Genomic DNA, 27,185 nt, shown 5'->3' on the forward strand with positions numbered 1-27,185 from the left:
TGAACGGAATGTTTGTATTCTTGCATTTCCTATGAAAATTTGTACATTGACTTATAAGTGCCGTCATCAATTTGAGGCTGTAAATGTTAAATGTGCTGGTTTTGTTTGTTTGTTGTGATAAATCTTTCGCTTTTTATACCCCCTTTTCCTTGAATTTTTACTGACAATGTTAAATTGCACTCCAGTTTGGCAACTCTATTTAACAAAGCAAAATAAGATCAATAATGAAAATGTTCGAGATTTAAGACACTTTAGTGACATAATAGTTAATGCTGGTATATTGGATTTTTTATTTAATTATTTATAACTCAAGCTCTTGTTTATGAAAGTAATCTTGAAAAAGATTTTCTCATTCTAGTATCTGTAAGTAACCTGTTGTTTTTTGTCTCTATTATGACAAGTGCTGTTCAAGCTCATTATATTTTTCCCTAGAATATTTTAAGTTACAGCTGGCTTGGAATATTGTTACAACAGTAATAAGTAGCACTTTTTAAGTATATTAATTTGAGGCTTATAGTAACTTCGTTGGGACTTGCAATATTATATTATCATTTACTGTTTGTGGTGGATTCAGTGCTAGGAATATTGACTTCTTGACTCCGTTCTCATGTTAGGTCTCTTCTTATATCCTGTCAACGTTCGGTCTCGAATTTATTAGTTACTTTTAGTTCCTGTAGTGTACGGGGACTTAATTATACTATTTCTTTCTATTATTGATGAAGGGAATGTGTTTTCATTGATTATCTGTGGCTGTCCGGCTAAAGTCTCTACCCTAGGTGATAGTGAAGCATTAGACAGAGGATGTTCTCAAACTGTTAACAATGAAGGTATTAAGCAATAGACAGAGTATGTTCTCTACTGCTAACATTTATGTTATTAAGCAATAGACACAGGATGATCTCAACTACTAACGCTTATGTTAGAAGCAACAGACAGATGTTCTCAACTGTTAAAACTTATGTCATTTAAAAACAGAAAAGGATGTTATCCACTGCTACTAACACTTGAGTTATTAAGCAATACACAGAGGATGTTCTCAAATGCTAAAAATTATGTTATTAAGAAATTGTATTAGATAATACGAAGGTTAGTTAAAATGTTATCGTATTCCTCCAGAAAGCAACTCGAGAGAAAGTTATTACAAAAATTATCAACAGTTGCACTTAAATTTAGTATTAGTATACTTGGTCCACCTATGTTCAAACATTGCTATCACGCAGTTAGGATTTGAGATCAGGAAACAGGTGAAAGTAAGAGAGTGCCAGGTCAGGTCACGCGTGTAATGGGCGTGATGTAAACAGTTCAGATTTATGCATTCAACTTTTATAATTCGGATTTCGCGTAAGGAAATATGTATCAATGGATGGTGATTCACTAACGCAATCTATCTGATATTTTTGTTTAATGCCTCTTCCTTTTGTGGACTTAGAGAAAGAGAAACGGAATGAGACTGGAACCAGAAAGAAAAGAAAGAAAGCTTGTAGGAAACTTAGTAAACGGAAGCTTGCATAGGATTCGAAAACATTAGAGGAAATAAATTGGCACCAATAAATCTGTCAGTGGGGATCTTCACATCTTAGAAAGATCATATCTTTCTAAAAGTGCACACATTTAAGGGTCAATTTCAAAATGCAGACCTGGCTATATTAAAAATAAGAAACTAGTGAGCATAAGATTGCATATTATTTTCTTAAATTTTGTTAGATTTTCTATGTTGAACAAATAAGAGAGATTGTTTTCATAAAGTGATAAGAATCCTATGATGATATGAATTTCGGGAAGCGCGGAAAGGTAAGAAGTAATTACCTTTTCACATTCCAGGGAATGTTTAGTAAACGCTGCTTTGTTTTCCGATCATTTTTGGAGTGCAGCCCCTCCGCTTTACCCATATGTAGCCTCATTAGGGATTCATCGAACTCGTTCACTTTTTCAACATTTCTTTCTCCTTGTGTAGGTTTGCCCCTCTTCTTTCTGTTTGCTTAAGTGACAGTTCATCGAACACAGGATGCTGCCGACTTTTGATGGTTTCTCCTGGGTTTGCTTACAGATACAGTAGGGTTCTTGTTTCATTCCTAAATTTATCGATGACGAATCATTGGGATAAGAGAAAGACTTAAGTCATTAATGTAACAATTATTGTTTTGCCACTAATTAAAGATCACGTCAGTCTTTGCCTCTCGTATGTCGACAGAGCGATTATGTTTCTATGACTATAAAATTGGTTTTACCTCAGTGATGTGATCAGAAAGAGGAGAGAAAGAAAGAGAGAGGATCGTTCTTTCATTTATCAAGATAAAAGTGTTATCCCCAAGCAATTCTGGGAATGAGATTTATAAACTGAGCCCCTGTTAAGCTTGTGTCAGGAGAGCCGGAAGATGCAGCCCACCCTCACACAATAAGAAAGATAAACACCAAGGTTTTGGAGCACGATTTACCCGTGGAACGGTTAGCAGATTCGAAGCTCAAGGTAATTTGATATTAATGTTCCCGTGGCGGTGGGTATCTGAATGCAATGTCGATTATTGTTTTGAGAGATAAATACAAAATGGCTTTGTTGATCTTTTAACGTTTTATGTATTGGGATATTAGAGGTAATTATGTTATTTTTATTATTTCATTGTTATTATTATTATTATTATTATTATTATTATTATTATTATTATTATCATTATTGTTATTATTATTATTGATCCATTGTTAATTTTAACTCCTGTCGTAACTGCAGCTAAGCTGCAAAACCTTACTTCCTTTGGGGGATATTAGAAACTAAGCTTTTATGCATCCTTTTGTTAGTTTGCCCTTTTATTCCTAGGATAAGAGGAAATTGAAAGGTAATTATATGAAAATAGAATCAGACTATTTCCTGCTTAATAAAATTTCAAATCCTTTTTTTTTCGAAACTGACGTATCATTTGCAGCCTGTAGAAAAGCTTGTATCTAGTTTGAATTGATTCTTCGTTTTCCCTTGATGATCAAGCACTAATAACAAATGCTTGCATACATAAACTTTCTCTTTCATATTCTAAAATTTATGACAATCTTGGGTGCAGGAGACATCGAACGCCGCCCCACATATTTTGTTTAAAGCTTTTGATATACATTTAGAGGGAATACCACCGTCATGCCATAACGATATTCTATGAATTCTTGGTCGTATAACTTGATTGGAATAGGGCGGGAGTGTTATTCTAAGTGTTGTATTTATGACGTCCATGGCAGTTGGTGTTGGTAGACGAGAAGCCGAGAGCCAATTTAGAAAACTCTTCTGTAAATTGGACGGAGGCCATTACAACGATTTGGTGTCGATTTTATTGCCCTTCTCCCCTTCTCCCGTAACATTTACATCAAAGACCTTTATCGTGTGACTTCCCGGTCTCACTTCCACTTTATTTCTCAGACGCTTTTTAGAAGACCTTTCTCATTTTCTGTTCCTATTAAAATAAGGATCAGGCAATTCATGACGGCACTCTTATTTTCGGTGCTATTTTACGTTTATAGATATCTACTCTTTGTAAATTTTTCCTCCTTCTAGAAGATGATGACAGCATACTGTAATATTTAAAATAGTTTTGTATTTATAATATCTATAAATATGTTAGACATTTAACTTTAAATTTCCTTCCACCTCCTGGGAAATATGTATGCAGGCATTGGAGGAATTGTCTGGTGTTCTCTTTTATACATAGTCGAATTCGGAAGGTTTTTTCTACTCAAGTTGATTGGGTGTGCAAGCTCTTAGAAGGCTATTGCCATTAAATACTAAAGTCCGAACGTAAAGAATTTCCTGCACAGCAATTGGGACTGTTTCACAGCAATTTGCATTCTTGCAAAGAAAATAGAGTTGTGTCGTTTTCATTTGGTATTCTTGCTCGCATTCAGGATAATTTGTTCTTCTGCTGAGCTTACATTGTCATTGACTATTTTGTGTTCTTATTATAGAAAGAGTTTCAGGCGTTCCAGTCCCAATTATTTATTTTAAAAACTTGATTTGTTAAAAGTGATAGCATCCAGCTTTTGACGCCGGAAGTGTATTTCACGAGAAACTAGTTTATTTGATCACCTGTCCTGTTTAATAATTAATTGAATATGTAATTTCATTATTGCCATGATCATTCCCATTTCACTAGGAATGCCGTGCACTTTGAAGATTTATTTCTTGCCATTTTATTACCGAACATACAGTAAAGGTGTTTCATATTAATGTGAAATTTAGGTCACGGACCCGAGAGATTATAGTTGCCATAGAGTGCCTGACAGGAATAATTTGGTGGCAAAGGTTTTCATGGCATGAAGTTAGGCTTACGCATAACCTTAAGATAGTCTGTTATAATGAAACACATAAGCCCCCCCCCCCCTCTCCTTTCCACCAAATTCTTTTTTTAACAATAGTATCGTTCCCTCTCTTCGGGTGGGCAAAAAGATTCTTTAGTTGCATGTTTAGTTATTTTGAATTTGTTTGATTTAGAGAAAAGTACTCAAAATTAAATTATTCTGTTATTTTGTGTTTTATGAAAGATATATTTCATAACGGGGTAGTACGGTTAGTGCAACTTTCGCTTGTACTTTAGAAACTACTAAAGGATATTTGCTGTGTCCCCTCTGCCCCTAACTGCATCCACTTTTTAGTATTTTACTTTAATTCCTTTCCCGGTGTCCGTCTTCCTTCTTTTTTATTTAACCTCATTTAACTAAACCGCTTTTTTGTGGCTCGGTGCTGACAGACCTTCCCAATCCAAGCGCCGTGCCATGGTGACAAAAGTTCCCCAAATGAAAATATGTAGTCAATAATGATTCATCTTTGAAGAACGTTGATCCCCTCATTAGATTTCTTAATAGAAATATATATGGAATTTTTTAGTTTTCGTTGTTGCGATCATGTGACAGGTTGATTGCATGTTACAGAATGACGTGTAATAATATTTTTTGCAACGCCTGAAACAAATTGTAGAGTTACATGATTTATGAGAAAAAAAATACACCATGTTAACGTTTGTGGTCAAATGATCAACTGTTTGATATAATTCTGTAACTATTTTGTTGAAATTTGCGTAGAAAATACTACAATGACTGTAAGAGCATTGTCCGTTTTACTTGATTAGATTAGACATTTTGTGGCGAAACATGAAAACACCTCAGAGGGCAATGAAATATTTTGCCAGACTTAGATTTAAGGAATAAAAAGCAATTATCAGAATGTGAACTATTCTGATTAATTAGATTTCATTGTTATTGTGTTTAAAGGATCAGGATACAAATATCAGTTTTTAGGTGAAAAAAGATTTCATCAGTCCAATTGATAAAATGTATAGATAGATGAAAAACGTTGTCATATTTTACCCATTAGCGGATTGGTTACGACCCTTTAATTTATGCCTCTGATATCAGGTTGCGTTACTCTATGTATATATGAAATAGATGATTTCTATATTCCGTCTTTTTTTTTTTTTTTAGTTTCAGTTAAATTTCTTACTTGCGAGATACCCAGTTAATTATGATTCATGGTCTGTAATATAGTTCATCAACGACCTTTGTTGTTTTAACGCCAGTTTTATATTGATTTGCCAGTCAATTGATACAACTGTATGCTTTTCCAACAGTTTCAGAAAAGTCATAAAATGGGAACTTGAGAAACTCCCTTGTCACGCGCTATACTGAGTACGATGAAATGTTACTCTTTTCAAATCACCGAAGTAAAGAAAAATGAGTAATGAAAAAAGTTTTTTCTGAAATGTGTATCTGTATAACGTTTGGAGTGCTGTGATTGGGATATTAAATGAGGAAGAAATGTACTCTACTCTTGAAAAGAAAGAACGAATCATTCTCTCTCTCTCTCTCTCTCTCTCTCTCTCTCTCTCTCTCTCTCTCTCTCTCTCTCTCTCTCTCTCTCTCTCTCTCTCTCTCTCTCTCTCTCTCAAGGATGCATGTTTAATGTAAAATGAGAGGTCCATTCTTTAGAAATTGTGGTTTTCTTGCCTCCGTTTTGTAATAGTGCCATAGAGATTTTAGTTATTCTTCATATCAAATACAATAGCGTTGGTGTTTGTGTCATTTTCCAATTTCTGGAAATGGATCCCCAGGGAAATTTTAGGGAACGGAGGGTCTGCCAAAGAGATGGCGCTCTGGAAGTCTTCACGTGGCACTTCCAATACGTACAGTGCCATCAACTACACCCTCCCCCCCCTCTCTCTCTCTCCCATCAGGCTCCCGTGTCCCATTCTCTTCCTTATCCTTGCTTGCATAATATACTTTCCGCGGTATCGTTCAGATATTGAAAATTTTTTTCTCTTTTCAAGAAGATAAAGATAATATCACTAATAGATTACTTTTGATTAAAGTAATTTGGTCGGAGGAAAGTTTTTGTTTGTAGTTTTCCTATGAATATATTGATATGGATTCTAATGACTGTTTATAGAATGTTGCAAAAATCGTTTCAAGTGAGCTTTTTTTATTATGGCCATATCACTTTTATATCGTTCTTCCACAATTTCAAATGTATTAGAGTCCAATGGTGATAAAAATTGTACAAGTTTAGGGGATGGACTTCGAGAGCTTAATACATTGTTGTATGCGATACTGATACTGATATATGCCTTCATTAAAATTCCTGGCAATTGGGCTGACAATCCATTTTGAGTTTACTTTGAATTTGGGAATGGTTCAATGTTATTTGAAAAATAAACAACCAGTGTTTAGTTTACTAATTTAGTTCATGCTCACATTTATGTGTATTTATACGTAAATACACACACACACACACACACACACACACACACATATATATATATATATATATATATGTGTGTGTGTGTGTGTGTGTGTGTGTGGTTTTACACTTGTGTATCTGTACTAGTATCAGTTTGAAAACAAAATATATCTTTTATCAAATTTTTCGAGCTCTTTTTTGGTCTCGTTTATTATTACTTCATTAAAAATTCTCGTCGTTTTCCATCCCTTTGGTCGTGTGAGCTCCTTTCTGTAGAGCCTTCTTCCTCTGTGGTACTCGTTCCTTGAAACGTAATCAGTCTTGTCTCTGTTGGTTCTTGATTTTCTGACCTGTAGAATAGAGCCAATTTTTATTCAAATAAAGTCATTTATCTCAGACCCGTATTTAGTTCTCCGTGAACCTCTCTTTTATATTTCATCATTGATAGTCTTCCTTTGATAACTGAATTTTTTATATCATGACCAAATTTCAGGCTCTCTCTCTCTCTCTCTCTCTCTCTCTCTCTCTCTCTCTCTCTCTCTCTCTCTCTCTCTCTCTCTCTCTCTCTCTCTCTCTCTCTCTCTCTCTTGTTCCATGTCAACATCTTAGATTGTATCAAATGTTGCTAATGAATACCTAAAGAACAAAGAGAGTTTACTATGAGTTTTTTTTTTTTTTAATGTTTAGAGTTTTTAGTTTAGAAATTTTATAAACAGCGCTATACATTTTATTTATTTCATATATTGTCGTCCTCAGTTATCATGTAGAAAACTATCCCCATTCTAGATTAAACATAGAAAATAAAAAGAATTATAGCGGACAAGACACATTTATTTGATAGCATGTTTGAAATTGAGACTTTCAGTCCTAACAGTTCTAAAGCCCATGTCCTTAGTCTTAGAAAAAGTCGGCATTATTTGGAATTTATGTGTAGGCTAAGGATGTCTTTGATAATTTACTTTAGGTAGCCGCGAAAGAGTTCCTTTTACATTTTATGAAAGTGACTTTTCGCAGTATTTTTGAGGCTACATTCTGAAATATTGGAAATAGCGTTTTTGATATTATCTTATCTTTAATATTATACTCTACTGTTCATGCTTTGACTAACCTTTATGAATGTTGTTACTTGTTAGATTATTCTTATTTTACTACATGGACTCCTTTTTTCACTCACATTTATATTTGCTCAACTTAAAGTTAACTCCGTCAGCGAAGTTGGAAGGAAGTTATATTTTCACCCCCTGTTTATATGTTTTTGATTTGCGTGTGTTTGTTTGTGAACAGCTTCCTGGCCACAATTTTAATCGTGCAATTATAAAACTTGCAGGGATTAAATGGTATGGTAAAAGCTGGAAATGATTAAATTTTGGAAGGTCAAAGGTCGAGGTCACGGTCTAGCAAAATGTCCAATTCACGTAACCAGCCATAAGTTTGGATATCGTTGCCAAAGAGACTTCAAACTTTTTTTTTTTTTTTTTTTTTTTGAGTGTATGAAAATCCTCGCGAATTAATACATGTTAAGGTCAAAGGTCAAGATCAAGATCAAGATCGAGCAAAAGATTGAGAAATAAGCTGCCACAGTGGAGGTCTGCGCCGTACTGAGTGCCCCTTTGGTTTAATCTGTAGCTGCTACTAACGAATGTATGAACTAACCTATGTACGCACGGACGGAATAATCATTCACTACATTCCGTTATTTCCTTTTCTTAAAAAACCGTTTTTGAGAGAGAGAGAGAGAGAGAGAGAGAGAGAGAGAGAGAGAGAGAGAGAGAGAGAGAGAGACTTACCTTACCTTATGCCTTATTCTATGTTTGGGTTCCCCCAGGTCCCTCAGTGTGAGGCCCCTCGTATATCCACAAGAGAGAGAGAGAGAGAGAGAGAGAGAGAGAGAGAGAGAGAGAGAGAGAGAGAGAGAGAGAGAGAGAGAGAGAGAGAGAGAGAGAGAATCTTTTTGGAACGTTCCCTCTGAAAGGCCGATGAATGGGGCCCAAGATTTGTGCAGAATATCGTTTCATTCTTTCCATTCCATATATATTAAATATTTATGCTGTAAAATTAATACAGTATTTTTACCATTAAAGTCTTCAGGCGTTTATTGCATTGATCCCATTCTTTGTTACCTTGATTTATCTCTTGCAAATTTCCCCTGGTCTTTATTCTGTGAACGGCTCTTGTTACTTTCGAAAAATGACATCTAAATATCGGATAAATTATTGTAGTATCGAGGGAATTATCCGAAGAGAAGAAAGGAGTGATATATAGCCTTGAGGTTCCGGTCAATACATTCATTTAAACGAGATGCCAATGGTTATCAGGATCTCTTTTGATATGAAAAGAAATCCGCCGTCATTAGTGAAATAAAAAAAAACTATTACTACAACCACATGGACAGAAGAAGCAAGAAAATATTGATATTTTCCCGACTTATCTATATTTCTTACCCAATAGCCGTTATACATTCCTGATGCAAATGCCATCTAAGATCAATCAATGTCTTGACCTCCATTTGTTACAGGGTCAGCCAAATAAACACCCATTTGTAATCCAACTATAAATATTACTCTGCATCCGTGTTTATAATTTTAATTACCAGCATTTTTTTTTTAGAATGAAAAAACCTCATGGAAGAGCGGTCCGACAATGATACTTTTTTTCAGCCTTTCTCCTACGAAATGTCTTTGCCCCCTTGCTAACCTAAGCATTCAATTAATGTGCCATGTGGCCAGTCAAGTGTGATGGGTCATAACCTTGGTATAGGATATCATGGGGTCAGCAACTAAACCCTCAAAATGCTCAGGACTGCAGGATGTAATGGGAGAATTACCTTACTTTACCATATATGTATATTTATGTATATGTATATATATATATATATGTATATATAATATACACATATAAATACATATATACGTATACACACACGCACATACACACACACACATATATATATACATATATATATATATATATATATATATATATGTGTGTGTGTGTGTGTGTGTATATACATACAGATGACAAGAGTTCTGTTTAGTGAATCATGGGAGGAATTACGAAAGATGACAAAAGATCTGAATACAGAAAGCAAAATGTAAGACTGAAAATTAATATGAGTAAAATTAAGATAATATTCAATGAAAATGCAGACAATAAGGAAGAGATAAGATACGGAATGAAGTAATTAGGGGTACCACAGGAGTTAAAAACTATCAGATAAGATCCAAGAAACTAGATTAAGGTGGTATGGTCATATCATGAGAAGAGATGAACAGTATAGCCTATTGGGAGGAGGGTGATGGATTTGGGGGTACAGGGAACGAGGGGGAGAGGGAGACCAAAGCGAAGCTGGATGGACTGTATCAAGGATGACCTTCGATCAAAGGAATTAACCGGGGACAGAGGTAGAGGGAGAAAGCTGGTCACAAACATTGACCCCACATAAAAGCGGGAAAAGATGCAGACAAAGAAGAAGATGAAGAAGAAATAAGGGCTATGGACAACCCTCTAGAGATTGTTAACCTAAGCTTTCAACTAATGTGCCATGTGGCCAGTCAAGTGTGACGGTTCATAACCTTGGTATAGGATATCATGGGGTCAGCAACTAAACCCTCAAAATGCTCAAGACTGCAGGATGTAATGGGAGAATTACCTCACTCTACCATATATATATACTGTATATATATATATATATATATATATATATATATATACATATATATATATATATATATATATATGTACAGATGACAGTTCTGTTTAGAGAATCATGGGAGGAATTGCTCAAGATGACAAAAGATCTGAATAGAGAAAGAAAAAATGTAAGACTGCAAATTAATATGAGTAAAATTAAGGTAATGATCAATGAAAATGCTGACAATAAATAAGGGCTATGGACGAACCTCTAGAGATTGTTAATGAATATATGTACTTAGGACAGACAGTACTTGTTTCCCAGGACATGAGACCGAAATTAAAAGAAGGAGAGCTTTTGTTAAACAAACAAATTCAGGTTATGAAATGGAAAATTTCATTTTTTCTAGAAGAAAAGTATTTAATCAGACGGTCCTTCCAATATCAACTTAAATATCAGAAACTTAGAGCCTTCTTAAAGCCTTAGAACATAAGCTAGTTACTACTCGAAGAGCTATGGAAAGAATAATGATGGGAACAACACTAAGAGACAGAAAGATAGCCATATGGATACGAGAGCAAACCAAAGTTGAGGATATTCTAACAGCATGCAAGAAAAAGAAATGAACATGTTTAGGACAAACGATAAGAATGACAGATTGTAAATGGCTAGTAATAATAACATAATTGGTCCATAGAGATTACAAAAGAAGCAAGGAAGGAGCAGCTAAGAAAATTTGCTGGTATAGACTGGCACAGAAAGACCATAAACAGACGGGAGTGGAAGGCCACTTCCGAGGCCTTTGTTTTGCAGTGGACTATTAACGACTGATGATATATATATATATATAATATATATATATATATATATATATATATATATATATATATAGCATATATATAATGGATATATATATATATATATATATATATATATATATATATAGCATATATATAATGTATATATATATATATATATATATATATATATATATATATATATATATAGAGTGTGTGTATAAGTTGTTGGGATGGAAGCGAAGCATCTGTTAAAATATGTAGATGAGAGGTAACCGATCAGTGTAAAAACGATTCTGAGACAAGAACATATTATATCACTGTAGCTGTCCATTTTGTGTTTATAGAGGGATTGTTGTAGGAAGTCTGAGAAAGAACAGTGAATATAGTAGCGCAGTTGTAAATGAAAAAAGTTGGACTTTGTATATTGATGAGAAACTACATAATCTATTATAATAATTTTAGTAATTTTTATATCAACACTATCCAATTTAAACAATAATGATAATAATTTAAAAATTTTTAATAACAATAATAATCTTGATTTTTGGAATAATAATGTCAGATAGTTGAGAGTATATGCTAGCAATACTGTAAGGTTATGAATGTAATTGGAGATAAGGAATGGATTATATATACAGTATATATATATATATATATATATATATATATATATATATATATATATATATATATATATATATACGTGTGTGCGCGCGTGCGCGCATGCTCTTATATAGTAGTGTTTTACATCATTAGGATACATTGGTTAGAAGAGATATACATGGTTGTAATAATTCTTAAATAAAGCAAGAGAAAGAGCTTAAATATGACAGCAGGAAGTCGTACCCTTTTTTTAATGGACATAAAAGTGGACGAAGAAAAGATTCCGGCTTTAAAATCAAGACAATTCACTTCATTAAGAGATTGTTAGCACATTCAGGTCTTCGAGACGTTGGTCTTAAACATTTGAAAACAAGGCCTTGCCGAATCATCCCTGACGGGAATGGAGAAGAAAAGGAGGAGGCGGAATTCGATAAAAAAAAAAGTTCTCCAGTTGTTTAATGCCGGAGAAGAATAGCACAAGTTTTAAGTACAAGATTTTGCCGGAAATTTTGTTTAGTCTGTGCGTCACCGCAGCGTATCCGCCGCGAGTAACTTCAAACTTTGCGCCAACTTGGAAAATGGGGAAGTAGGACGACCCGGATAAAAAGGAGAGAGAGAGAGAGAGAGAGAGAGAGAGAGAGAGAGAGAGAGAGAGAGAGAGAGAGAGAGAGAGAGTGTGTGTCCTTTCCTCAGCATGAATCTTCGTAGTTTTTTATATTTTTCAGCTTTCAAAGTGTTTTTGAATGGGCAAAGATGCTCATGCTTGTGTCTGTTTTGGGCGTTTAAGATCATGCTTGTATGCCTGTTATTCGGTGTGGTTTACTATGTCCGCGTGCATTTAAGTTAATATACATGCGTGCGTTTGTATGTTCATTTTCAGTTTATGTTGGCAGAAATTTATCCCGTGAAATATCATGAAAACTATATCCGTTGGGAAAATTATTAGAGTGTATGGTTATTGTAAATGTTTAGTATTAAGAAGCCAACAATGCGGAGATATCTAGGTTATTCTTAATTATAGTTTCGGGTTTTAAGAAGGATTAGCTTTCTCATAATTTCATCAAAATCTTCTTTTGCTATCCTATTCCAGTGTTCTACTTTAGATGTATAGTACATTGACTTAGGTGACGGACTTTTTTTAAAGAAAACTAAAGTCACTAAATGCTTTCAAATAGTAAAGAATTTGATATACGATATTGTATCCTTAACGGTCTTTGAAGATTTTATTAACTTTAATGCAAAGGTGGTATCCATGGAAATATCCATTTTGAAGTCTTGTGTTACCTTGCCACTAGCTAAATATTTTCTAACGTAATCATTTATATTTCCTTTTGAAAGAGTCATGCGCTCAGTAACATTGATGTTAATTTCATAACTTTATTTATTATGTCAGATGTTATGATTAAAGGCCATTCGTCATTTTTTCTGTCATTGGCCTTTATACCATAGATGTAAATTATGAGCATAAAAAAATTTCTTTTTTGATTCCGGAACATAGTAATTCCTTTCTTGATTTTATTTTAGCATACTGTTACGATTTAAGGTTAATCTAACTTCAATTGTGCCGGTTTGATTTTTATTGTCGTCAGTTAGTGGGAAGGATATAAGAAAGCGCAGGACCCACTTGGTTCCTGAGGCAGCGTAAAACAAGAGGTGAAACTTACGCGACCTGTCTCGCGAGATGGTAAAGATGTTGGTATAAGCATTTGTCTCTAATTTTTATTTCTTTCATTTATTTTTCTTTGTTTTGTTTATTATACCAGAATCCCATTCAATTCTCAAAACTGTGAGAGGATTCTCAACTAGATATAAAATTTCTTTTAGTTTAAATGTTGTTTATTATATTAACAAAACTGTTGCAAAGTTGAATAATTTAAAATGTTATGGATGGGTTACATTTATTGTACTTGAATCTAACATTTCGGTTTTTTTTATAGTAATTAGTTTATTGAGATGTGTTTCCTCCTTAGACCGTTGTAAAGTCATTGACAGGAAGCGCTTGACACATTTAAAGTATTATTATTATTATTATTATTATTATTATTATTATTATTATTATTATTATTATTATTATTATTATTATTATTACAAGCTAAGCTATAAGCCTATTTGGAAAAGCAAGATGTTATAAGCCAAGGGCTCCAACAGGAAAATATAGCCCAGTGAGGAAAGAAAACAATGTAATAAACCAACTACAAGAGAAAGAACAAACATTCAAAATAAAATATTTCAAGAACAGTAACATTAAATTAGATCTTTCATGAATAAACTATAAAAATCTCAAAAAAAAAAAAACAGTGGGAAGAGAAATAAGATAGAACTCTAATCCAAGACAGTGAAAGGCTATGGTGTAGAGGCTATGGCACTACCCAAGACTAGAAAACAGTGATTTGATTTTAGTATCCTTGTCCTAGAAGAGCTGCTTACCATAGCTCGAGTCTCTCCTACCCTTACCAAGAGAAAAGTCCCTTACCAAGAGGAAAGTAGCCTCTGAACAATTATCTCATATTATGGTGGATAACTCTGCTCAATTGCCAGCCGCATTTTCATTTTTTTTTAATCAACTCATGATGATTTTCGTGTAATTGAAATGTGTGCTAAAATCATGCGTAATTGAGTGCATTGTTAAAACCATTTCTTAACCTAATGAGGGAACCATTTTAATGGACAACATTTTATGGTTAAACTTAACCCAAAGCATTTTCCATCCTTATTCTTTTTGGGTAACTCTTTGGGCTTAAGAAATAATCTTTCTTACCTTCGTCCTCTGAGGTTAAGTCCCTACCTTCAAGTGATCCGCATTCTCATAGTGTTGGTTATGTACTGAAACAGAGCTCTACCATTAGCCTTCTCCTTACATTTCATGGTTGCTTCCTGAGTGTTACACCCTATCCTGTCGTGTACTGAAGAATTTTCTGACAATTTTTTTTTTTTTATTGATTAATTTAAAAGCAGTACTGTATACCTATCCGTGTATATATTTTAAATCAACTTTAAAAGACCATGTAATGATATTCAAATCAAAGTCCTCAACACTATAACTTTAAGGGTTAGCTCTCCATACTGCTTTAGCTCTTGCAGAGGATTATTATCTTGTTTTCTATAAAAAAAAAAATTAAATGTCTGATTATTCGAGGACCATTAAGTATCTTGATTTTATCTGTAAATGAGTTCCTGATGCTGTAAAATGTTTCAGATAATTTTTTTATTCGAGGACCATTAAGTATCTTATTTTTTATATGTAAATGAGTTTCCGATGCTGTAAAATGTTTCAGATTATAATTTTTTTTTCAAATTTATCTTTTTTAAATTCATGCATATAAGCTGTTATTTGTAATGACTCAATGAAGATAAGGGTATGCAGACTATGAATTAGAAATGTTTGTTTTATTCTCTTATATTCAGTTCAGATTTTCTAATCTTTGATAATTTTCACCCTTAGTCTGTGGAGTAAGTTGGGGACATAATTCGGTAATAGTCTATCCCTTCTGGATTATCTTTGATTAAATATATTTTAGTAAGTATTATTCTGCTGTAGAGATTCAGTGGCAGTGTCTGTGTAATTATTCATCTGAATTCTTTTGTAGAGTGATGGCAGCATGAATGGTAGGTTATTCATAATTGTGAGACCATAAATGTTTATCGCCATCATCATTTATCAACATATTCTTATATAATAGACACCTCCTTTACTCTTTGTGAAAATTAACTCAACGGCTGTTAATTTTGTAGTGTTCTTGTTCAATTGCTAATTGCATCATCGTGCATGTATCCCATCGTTATTCTTTGGAGATACTACGCTGCGAGTAATTTTTATCATTGGACTCAGGTTTCGTCTAATTAATTTCTGGGTTCGGAGATGTTCAGTGTCTTGCTGTGTAGTCATTTCGTAGGCTAACTTTATTAAATCCTTGGATAAGTTTCGGGAACGTAAATGAATGCTCCTCTTTATACCTTAAAGTTACTGAAGTGACCATTTACTTCGTATACTGGATGCATCTTTGAGTCCAAATAGCTCCTCACCTCGTCCTGTGGGGATTACCAATATTTTATCAAGAATGTATCCAATCATGATTCTTGTGGATTCGCCTTTAAGGTTTAATTCATAGGTCTCCTCCTGTTCCATCCTCGTCTGGTTGGGATAAACCAGGTCTGTAAACAGATTTATGCTCTGATTCCATTTGTCGTTCTAACCTACCTCAGTTTCGCTTATATTAGTACCGGTTGAGTATGTAAATTGTACATGAGGTTATTTAATGTGCCCAGTGTAGAGAAAGATCGCTCTGTACCTAACAGGTTTTTTTTTTTTTTTTTTTTTTTTTTTTTTTAGTTCATGATAATCGCTTATGGCAGGACCCAACACGGTATCCTTTTTGGATTCAGATGGTTGAGAGATTCTTTTTCAAATTGCAGCTGCCATATTATGTCAAGCACTCGTTGCCTTAGTGTGATTAATAATATTTCTTATATTTTCAGTGAAATTTGTTGAAGACTTTATTTGTCTATAACTTACGGGTCAGACTATTTTGTTATTAATGAGTTTAAATTTTAAATTTCCGATTCTTTTGCTCTATATTGATACACATTTCGCGAAGATAGTAACAAGGTTTCATAGGTAGTCATGACTTCTTCAAAATATAGATACCAAGTTTAACCCTTGTTGAAATTTGTACCGAAAATACTTCTATATTGATAAATATTAAATGATACGTGTAACTAATTTCTTTATTAATTTTCTTGTATCATAATCGATTCTACGATACTTTTCTTAAAGAATTCGTAAAGCACATACATATAATGATACAAGAGAATTTCCCCTTTCATGAATAATCTTAAATATGAGAGGTAAGATGAAAATCTCTTTCTAGAAATTTGTTTTGTTAGCGAATTTCAATAGAGTATTCAGGACGTTGAAGATAATCGTTGGTTATGCTGAAGTATAATTAACTCTAAACACTCATTCTTAGGTATTTCCGTGCTTGATATGCTTGTTAGATAGGAACTGAATGTGCTGCGTAAATAAATTACTCTTGATATGCAATGAAATCTATAAAGCATATTGAATATATAATGCAAGTGATAAATTATTCGCTCTCATATTTTCGTTGTGAATATCGGCTGTTTACACAGCTCTATTTGCCCTGGCCGCTCTCTCTCTCTCTCTCTCTCTCTCTCTCTCTCTCTCTCTCTCTCTCTCTCTCTCTCTCTCTCTCTCTCTCTCTCTTCAAACGACCCACTTCCTCACCGCCCATCCCACCCTTTTTATAAGACGCCCAGCTTCTGTGTATCTTTTGATATAGTCCTATCTCTTCAACGTCTCTCTCTCTCTCTCTTCCTTCGATATTACTTATATCATGGAAAGAACCGCAATTTTCTTTGCGAGAGAGAGAGAGAGAGAGAGAGAGAGAGAGAGAGAGAGAGAGAGAGAGAGAGAGAGAGCGAAATTTTCTTTTTCGTTTTTCCTTCTTGCTGTTACTTCTTTCCTCCGTCTTGGTTGCTCTGAGCATCATCTTCTGCTTTAGGAGAAGGTTTCTTGGTCTCGGGGCAGCAGAAGCAGCAGAAACAGCTTCTCATGTCGAGATTCACGTCTTGAGAAGCAAAGGTCGGTCTCGAGTGGCAGGTACAAAACTGTTGCCTCAAGGCTTCACATTATAATTTTGGACCTCTCTCTCTCTCTCTCTCTCCTCTCTCTCTCTCTCTCTCTCTCTCTCTCTCTCTCTCTCTCGGCAGGTAGAAAAAAAAATGAATAATATCGTATAGGACGTACCTTAAACTACAATATATATATATATATATATATATATATATATATATATATATATATAATATATATATATATATATATACAGTATATATATATATATATATATATATATACAGTATATATATATATATATATATATATATACAGTATATATATATATATATATATATATATATATATATACATATATATATATATATATATATATATATATATATATATATATACATATATATATATATATATATATATACATATATATATATATATATAGATATATATATAATTTTAAAAATCTGTGCTTTGACACTTAATAATTTAATACATAACTTGATGATGTCGGCGTATTTCTTATCTTAATTTTGAATCTGCCTGATTTAACCGGCATCAGCGTGGTTTCAAATGAGTTAAATATTAATACTAATATTGCATTAGATTAAATCTTACTTGTTTCGAATGGGCCTGCACTCTCATTTTTATCTTACGGGCCAAGAGATGCATGTGCCTGAAGCAGTATTTTGGAATGCGGCACGAAGTGAAAAATTAGTTTATGCTCTTCCTTTAGTAAATAATTTCAAGTAATTAGTTGGTTTGACTTCCTGTCCAACGTGTGGTTTGTGGTCAATTAATGTCCATATAATTAGCTTTAGGCTAACTTTCTCTCTGTTAATATTCCAAATCTGATCCATTTTTTAAAATATTTTTTTGGTAAGGAGTGTTCGATTAAAAAAGGTTCTCTCTCTCTCTCTCTCTCTCTCTCTCTCTCTCTCTCTCTCTCTCTCTCTCTCTCTCTCTCTCTCTCTCAACTTAATACCGATTGTCTTGATCTAATGAATAAATTCATTATATTTTGTGCACTTGTAGTAGTTAAGATTTTTCTTTTAGTGTTCCTACTCCTTGTATGTGCGTGCTTGCGTGTATACTTGTTGTTTGTTTGTTTATTTTTATGTTTGTGTGTGAGCTTTTATGCTGACTTGAGGCCCCGCTGTTTGTTAACTTCACATATTTGCCAAGTATTTTTCGTGTGTTTACTTGCTTCTTTGCTTCGTGGAAGTGTTGCTTTTGTCGTTTTAAGGTTTTGTCCAGCTGTTTTTTCAACCCCCGTGTTTTTTACTTGGACTTTGAAGGTTGGAGCGACCAGTAATCCCCTTTCTTTATTCTGTTTTTGGCTGTGTCTTTACGTATGTTCGTCTTTCAATTTACCAGGAATAACCCCAAAAAATAATAAAATATGAGTACTAAGAATTAGATCTCTCTCTCTCTCTCTCTCTCTCTCTCTCTCTCTCTCTCTCACACACACACACACACACAGCAGATTGTTGTAACGATGCCAGATAATACCTAATAATCAATCAATCAATCTCAATCAAATGTTTTCAAAGTGCAAGTTGCATAAAATACGTTCGAATAAAGTCAAATTAAAATGTCATATATTCTATTATAATAATTTCATCTATATTTTCTATTTCTATTTCTATTCTTACTTCGATATGAACATCTACACAATACTATTTTTAAAAACGATTTTTTTTGTCTAGGGCAACTACAGAATCTACGATAATTGAGTAAATGACCATTACAGTTTCGTGCATTGGATGTTTCCAAGATTTATCGCGTGTTTTTACTGTATCAAGAATTCGGTATTTGAATCTTGATGAATTTATAAAAAAGTAAAGGATTTTGAGTCCTAAAGTTATTGCCTTATTTATTATTACATCTGTACCGTTGATCTCTTGTCGTTATATTTTGTAGGTTTATCGTGTATTGAAACCTCTGTGTAAGAAAAAAAAAAAAAAAAAAAACACGCAGTAGTTTGACCTCTGCCTTTTTGTGGATACGTCCCCTCTCTTCCTATTCCTTTTAAGCCTTTGTATTTTTTCGTATTTTAGACGTAAATTTACGTAGATGTAATCGGCTATCATTCGTTTGTTTTTCTAAGTAGAACTATTTATATATATATATATATATATATATATATATATATATATATATATATATATATATATATATATATATATATATATATATATATTAAGGAGGAATTTTGTTCAAGTAAAAATCATTGTTTGTTATTTTATATTTAACCACACTTTCAAAAGTTTACGTGTTCTAATGCTTCTGCATTAATCCGTATATAAATTTTCATATTTTTTTAATCCCCAGAAGTTGGCAGAAATGAATTTATTAACAATAATTTAAATTTTTTATTATTTTAACTGTTTCGTCCCCTTCCATTTATATAAATGATTCGTCTTTACTTTCTTGAAATTGCCTCCAAACCAATTCATTCTCTTCCGTATATTGATATATGTACATTCCATTTATCCGATTTTGTATTGATTTTTTTTCAATATCTTTCCCCGTTTCATGGGAAGTATTTCATTTCCCTTAATTCTCGTCTTTATTCCCTTCCCTCTTTCTGGGCTTGTTATCAGGAAGATCGAGTACCAGTTACTGTGGCTGCATTATGCTCTAGGGCGTCTAACTTTCTGTCCACCTTTAGTCATATCTCTTTTTGTCTCGAAGTTTGCTATCAGATCTTAATTGTTCGTCTCTTATCTCATATAGATGATTTAAAATTCAAATGTTCTTTATTTCTTCCCTCAGTCTTATGTATATAGTCACCTTGTGCATTGTTTTTTAGTTTTGGTACATACATACATCACACATACATATATATGTGTGTGTGTGTGTAGGTATGTTGCTTCTGGAATAGGAGAATATATCAATATCATGCCATGGAGTAAGGGTTCAGTGAATTCAGCTGTCAACTCAAGTTGAGGCTTTGCATTCAGCATGTTCATTAACTGATCGATTTTTGCCTGTCGTCCAGAGGATTAACAAGGGAATAACAACGGGTTTAGTACGAGAGAGGTGAATACCCTTGAGAAAGAAAGAGGGAACATTTCTATATTTGTAGGATGAAATGACAACACGACATCCAATGCCTTGGATGATGCATCCTGGAGGAGAGAGAGAGAGAGAGAGAGAGAGAGAGAGAGAGAGAGAGAGAGAGAGATGCCAAGATTTATCGTCCGGCTGATACTGATATGATGATTGCAATAATAAAAGGGAATCGCCAGATGGGACGCGGTTGTGGTCACTGGTTTCCTTTTTATTAATTCTTGGCTTAAATCCTGAGCATTTCTTTGCTTTTAATTCAAAGGGGGGTGAACGTATTGTAGTTTTTCTTGGTTGAAAAGTAATCGGACACTTGAGCACATTAAGCCCCTAATTACTAGCGAGTCCTTTAAGACTTTCCTCCTAGGAACGTTTAATTTCTATAGCGTTTATTGTGTTTTGACATATCCTTCATGTGCAAAGAAGTTTTGCCATTGGTTACGTGAGGCCGTGTAAGAAGCCTTGCTGTCTCGGTCTTCCTTGCATATTTAAAGTTTGCGTAATACATAGAGATTAGTGCCATCGATTTTCTAGTCAATCCTCTCTCTCTCTCTCTCTCTCTCTCTCTCTCTCTCTCTCTCTCTCTCTCTCTCTCTCTCTCTCTCTCTCTCTCTCTCTTATTATATACAGTTTTAAGAGTCGACTATAGACATGGTCTTTGTATGGTTATCGGTTCTTTACACTATCAGAAAACCTTGGACTTACTAGAAGAGATTAAGCAGACTTTTTTTTTTTTTTTCAATTAGAAAGGCAAGTAAAAATAGTAAACATTTTTATGTTATTTTTTTTATGTGTATATTTTTGGATATTGTGACTAGATTCATAATCTAGTTGTTGGTGGTTATATATTATTCACTGCTACTACTATTACTACTACTTTTATTGTAATAATTTAATCAGCATTTCTCCGGCCACTGCTAGAGAGTATCGCCGAATAAAAAAAAGCGTAATCCATACTCAGTTTGTATATTTACATTTCGTTGCCTATTCGATTCTTACTAAGGCTTTACTGCATTAGTTACGAATGTTCCTAATAAGCGTTCTGCAGTATCTATCTATCTATATGCAAGTTTGTCAATGCAGGCGGTCGACACTCGTGTTTCCTGTCTTTTTCATAAAAACAATATATCTGGATTATATCTTTTCGCTCTGTGAGACATGTTTTAATCATAAAGAAAAGTTGAGATATGAAGAATGTATGATGCCTCCATTTTAGAAGATATATCTTTTAAGGTGCAATGGACATGTCGCTCTTCTGGCGATGTTTACAAATCCGTTCCGTGTCCCATGAAAAGAAAAAAAAAAAAACACCGAGCCTTCTCTTTACTAACATACATTGTGTTCGATACAGTGGACTTCTGGTCACTGCTGGTATTATTATTAATATATGATTATTGTTATTAATGTTGTCGTGGTTTCTTTATCGTTGTCGATATTTTACTATTTTATATTTATTTTTACTGGTTAATGTTTAATATATTTGAGATTAAAAGTTTTCTGATTGCATTTGTTCAGAAATGGTAGATAGGTTATTACTTACAGCTGTAAGTTACTTTTCTCTTGTATTTTTACTTATTTTTCCCCTTGTATTCCATATCCTTTTTCTATCTTTCTCTCCTCTGGGGCCCTTCACATTCACTGAGAATTCGTTTACTGTTTTTTTTTTTCAAAGTTTCTCTGTTTTTTCCTAACTACTTTTCTTCTATTTCGGTTTTCCCTGTATTTTTGTACTGGTTTCTGCGCGAGTGTGTGTATATATGATAGAGAGAGAGAGAGAGAGAGAGAGAGAGAGAGAGAGAGAGAGAGAGAGAGAGAGATCCTCTTACGACATCGGTTATTTTGGTCTTAGAGCGAAGGAGGAGGAGGAAAGAAAGATTATTGATTATTATTAACATCCTATTTGTGGGTCATAGAGAAATAGACTGCCAGATAGACAAGCATCATGAGGAACTCAAACTCTTGATAAATATCTTTCCATATAGTTCGTCAGATTTTGGTTTAAGAGATGGAGAAGCTGACACCTCTTCTTTTTTCATGTCTCTCTCTCTCTCTCTCTCTCTCTCTCTCTCTCTCTCTCTCTCTCTCTCTCTCTCTCTCTCTCAAATGGCTTGACACGCTTGTGACTTAACAACTGCCATCTCAAATGGACTTCCGGCGCCGGCACTCAGTGCTAAATACTACCCCCCCCCCCCCTTCCTTGGTCTCAAGACATTCCTGTTTTATTCTGAAGCACTTGCGAGTTTTAGATTGCAAAGACGTCGAAAGTGAAGATGCAATATTAGTGTGTTTATTGTTTGTGGTTATTTAGTGGTGAATAGAGTGGCCGCTCTTGGCAAGTTGATGATGTTTTAATTAGGGGAAATTCACTCGGCGCAGTTTTTGCGCCATTGATGGAGAGAAAATGAATCCCATTGTTTTTAGCTGTAATTGGGATTGAAATGAATTAGCAGTCCATTGGGTTATTTTGCAATGACATTATTTTTTTGGAATAATATATTTTCCGTAACTATGTTGTGCTTTTTGGGAGGGAGATATTAATCTGCTTTGGGATTGATAATGGGAAGCGAGTTTTTATTTTTGTTTTCCTTTAACCCATTCCTCTAGATTTCCATATCTTCTTATATGTTTCCATAACGTTGCTGTGTCATCTTATATGTGAATTATGTGTAATAATCAGATGTCTGCTTATTGGTAAGGCTAATGATTTCCAGCCTTTATTCTTCAGAAAAAAAAAAAAAAACTTTAACGTAATAATCTCGTTAATAAACCAAAATGTAATGATCAGGACTGGAATAAGGGAACGAGGTAAAGAATAATAATGCTGTAGAAGTTATTATTATTATTATTATTATTATTATTATTATTATTATTATTATTATTATTATTACTGTATTATTATTATTATTATTATTATTATTACTGTACCATTATTATCATTGTTGTTGTAATCTTGATTGCCAATATTACTCTATTAATTATCAATTATTGTGAAAAATTTGTGAAATTGTACATTTGTTACAAAATTTATTCATATTGATTGGAAAAAATTAATATACTCAATTTTTCTTTCAGCCATCAAGCTGTTTAAGCGACGCAGAAGAGGACCAAATATATGGCTATACGGGAGGTTTTAGGGGTGGGGGGCTACGACCCCCATTATTTTCACACACTGAAGGGTAAGTATGAGAGTTTGTATTTGTCTGTATATGACGTTTACACGAATCTGGTGTAAGTAAAATGTTTTCTGCAGAAATAATTTTCCTTAGAAAATTATTTGATTATCAAAATTATGTAATCCATACACAGGGGGTTTATTGTTCGTTGGGCAAGTTGCTATAGCGAAACAAATTGTAAAACGTGCAAAAATCAAGAGGAATGACGAAAGAAGACAGTGGGTAAAAACAAGGTCGTGAATAAATAGAACACTAAATACATAAAAGTTGGTTGGGTTTCTTTTATTCTATTTTAGGCTGAATACTGTTGTAACAATAATCGAATACCTTAAATACCTGGCCAGTCAAGTGGATCATCAAGAGAAAAATAATTATACAACCTAAATTTCCCAAAAATATTTGCAACAAAGTAAGTTATGAAAGATTGTCGAATATTGTAGTAAATTGCACATAAAGTAGATGGCTTTGACATTCCAACTTTAACTCCACAGCTGTTTCACAGTCCCCCGCCGGATGTTATTTTAGGGAGAAAAGTCATTATATTCTTTATACAGGGATGGAAGGCAAAGTAAGTTTTCTTTGCAGGCCTTTTATGCTTTCCATCTCCCAATTTATTACACACTCGTGTATATGCAGAATACATACATATATATATATATATATATATATATATATATATATATATATATATATATATATATATATTCACATATTTATATTAAGAATTATTATTCAGCTGTTCTTTCTTTAACTCCTGATAATTGAAATTTTAATGTGTTAGATTTTTAGTATCATAACTTACTATATTATGAATATAGATCTCTGTTCCTAATGCATTGGCAGATATAAACATATGTATGTATGTGTATATATGTATATATATATATATATATATATATATATATATATATATTCTCTCTCTCTCTCTCTCTCTCTCTCTCTCTCTCTCTCTCTCTCTCTCTCTCTCTCTCTCTCTCTCTCTCTCTCTCTCTCTTTTCGGAAAGGTTGTTCCAGAAGGTGACATCCTGTCATTTTAGGAGAGGATGCTTGTCTCATGAAAATTTTTGTTTCTTTATTTGTATTTGGTCAAAACTTTATTTTTTTTTTCATTCAATCCTATAAGAAATCCAATTGTATAAACAAATGTTGACTGTCCGACAGCCGATTCTGAATTTTAGAAAAACAATAATTGTGATTAGTTGAGGTAAATTACTCTAATCATTATTTTGAAGATAACACATAAATAGAATGAGACCTGTTATGATTAATTATTATTATTATTATTATTATTATTATTATTATTATTATTATTATTACTTGCTAAGCTACAACCCTAGTTGGAAAAGCAGGATGCTATAATCCCAGGGGCTCCAACAGGGAAAATAGCTCAGTGAGGAAAGGGAATAAGGAAAAATAAAATATTTTAAGAAGAGCAACAATATTAAAATATCACTTTATAAACTATAAAAACTTTAACAAAACAAGAGGAAGAGAAGTAAGATATAGGATAGAACAGTGTGCCCGAGTGTACCCTCAAGCAAGAGAACTCTAACCCAAGACAGTGGAAGACTATGGTACAGAGGCTATGGCACTACCCAAGATTAGAGAACAACGGTTTGATTTTGGAGTGTCCTTCTCCTAGAAGAGCTGCTTACCAAAGCTAGAGTCTCTTCTACCCTTACAAAGAGGAAAGTGGCCACTGAACAATTACAGTACAGTAAGAAGAATTGTTTGGTAATCTCAGTGTTGTCAGGTGTATGAGGACAGAGGAGAATATGTAACGAATAGGCCAGACCATTCGGTATGTGAATGTGTAGGCAAAGGGAAAATGAACCGTAACCAGATAGAAGGATCTAATGTAGTACTGTCTGGCCAGTCAAAAGACCCCATAACTCTAGTGGTAGTATCTCAACGGGTGGCTGGTGCCTTGGCCAGCCTACTACCTACACTTATTCAAACAGTAATCCATCTAGGTGCAACAGTCCACCAAAAGTTTTTTCCTCTATATTTCAAAATAAATATATTATTTTTAGATGATGTCAGAAATTCATCTTGAAAATATACGAATGCAAGAATGTAGCGCAAATAAATGCTTAAGATGGACAAGTATAGATAAGATTTCAGGAAAATACCATAAACTCTTATGACAAGCGATATACATCCAACGAAGTTTTCATGTGGTTTGTTTCTTATTTATATGTTAGACTGAGTAAATTTTTTATCAGGGTATTTACGAAGGAGGATGTCGTTTCAGATGTTTGGGTGAACTCTTATCCAATATTATTTTTCCAAAGAATATCATAGAACTTATTGGGTTGACTATTTTTTTTTTTCAATTCAGTGGTATAGAGCATTTGTTCATTCATTACAAATTTTATGGAAAATTGACTCCTTTAACACGTATAGCTGCTAAATATTTAGCGACAACTTTTGTGATTAGAATAAGTGAGACAGCTTTCTTTAATTTTCACTTATTGCAATATCAACTTTGATATATTTTTTTTAAGATTTGCAGTATTCCTTATCTTAACCGATTTCATTTTTACTTACTTCTTCAAGTTACATTCTTAACTATGTTCTGTGTAAGAGTTTTTAAGTAATTACTGTTATAATACAATGATATTCCAGTGTATAGCAAAACTTCTCATTTTGTTCAATTAAGTGTATGTATTTATTATGTGCATTTATACATTTATGGATGAACAGTATACTGTAGAAGGCATACGGGATAGTATACGTTTTTGCTAAGTAATAAAGATACTGCCACGTCTTCCTGTAAGAAAATGAATATGCTAGTCTGGTTTCAGGAAGGGCCAGGCGTGTTATGGCTCTAGGTCAAAGAGAACAGAAAAGTAATCGTTGACTTTGGTTTTAATAAAACATCACAATCACAAGGTGTTATTTTCCCAAATGTTGTTATAGGATGCAAAATTTGCTAAAGCGTTAAGGAACCCATGATTTAAGTTCTTATATATAAAATTTCATACTGAATCCTATCTTCGTAGTGAACTTTACCATAAGTCTAATCGAGCATCAGTACTTTGATGTATACAGTATTTTGAGGGTCTTTTAAAAATAGTTTCTGAAAGATTAAATCCAATCAAACTTGTGGGTTTTTTATGTATATAAAATAATATTGATGCTTGAGAACTGTGAGCTGGCCCGTGCCAGCTTTAAAGTATTGTCCTATCAGCAGATTTTTGGGGTATCGGAAAATATTTTTATTCTTCTTTAATAAGTCCTTGTAAATCAGGATGGTATTTTTGTTATTAATCAAAATTTTACCTTGTTTGTAATTCTGCGATAGCTGTAAGTTAGACATACGAAGCATTCATGGAATACATGTATTGTTTAGAAAAATATAATAATAATAATAATAATAATAATAATAATAATAATAATAATAATAATAATAATAATAATAATAATTATGTGCATTATTTGAGTCTCTGAGAAACTTTATCATGATATTCTAGATATCTTAAAAATTTATTCATTTTCATATTTATTAATTGTTGTATATATGATTTTTTTTAAATGTAGGTTGTAAATTTACATTATTTATTTAGTTATATATCAGTTTCACTTTTTCAAGTTTATAATTTTTATT

General features: G+C 33.3%; 1 protein-coding gene across 6 annotated transcripts in view; it reads left to right on the forward strand.

Annotated features, from left to right (window-relative positions):
- Nucleotides 1–27,185, forward strand: part of LOC137640070 (uncharacterized) — a 1,165,168-nt gene that overhangs the window by 808,960 nt on the left and 329,023 nt on the right. For all 6 annotated transcript variants that reach the window (XM_068372504.1, XM_068372506.1, XM_068372505.1 and 3 more), the window contains one exon: nucleotides 23,475–23,578. In XM_068372504.1, the coding sequence (XP_068228605.1) occupies nucleotides 23,475–23,578 (104 nt within the window). The remainder of the gene's footprint in view (nucleotides 1–23,474; nucleotides 23,579–27,185) is intronic.

The sequence above is a fragment of the Palaemon carinicauda genome, chromosome 4 (genome assembly GCF_036898095.1).
Source record: "Palaemon carinicauda isolate YSFRI2023 chromosome 4, ASM3689809v2, whole genome shotgun sequence".
In the NCBI taxonomy this organism is placed as follows: domain Eukaryota; kingdom Metazoa; phylum Arthropoda; class Malacostraca; order Decapoda; family Palaemonidae; genus Palaemon; species Palaemon carinicauda.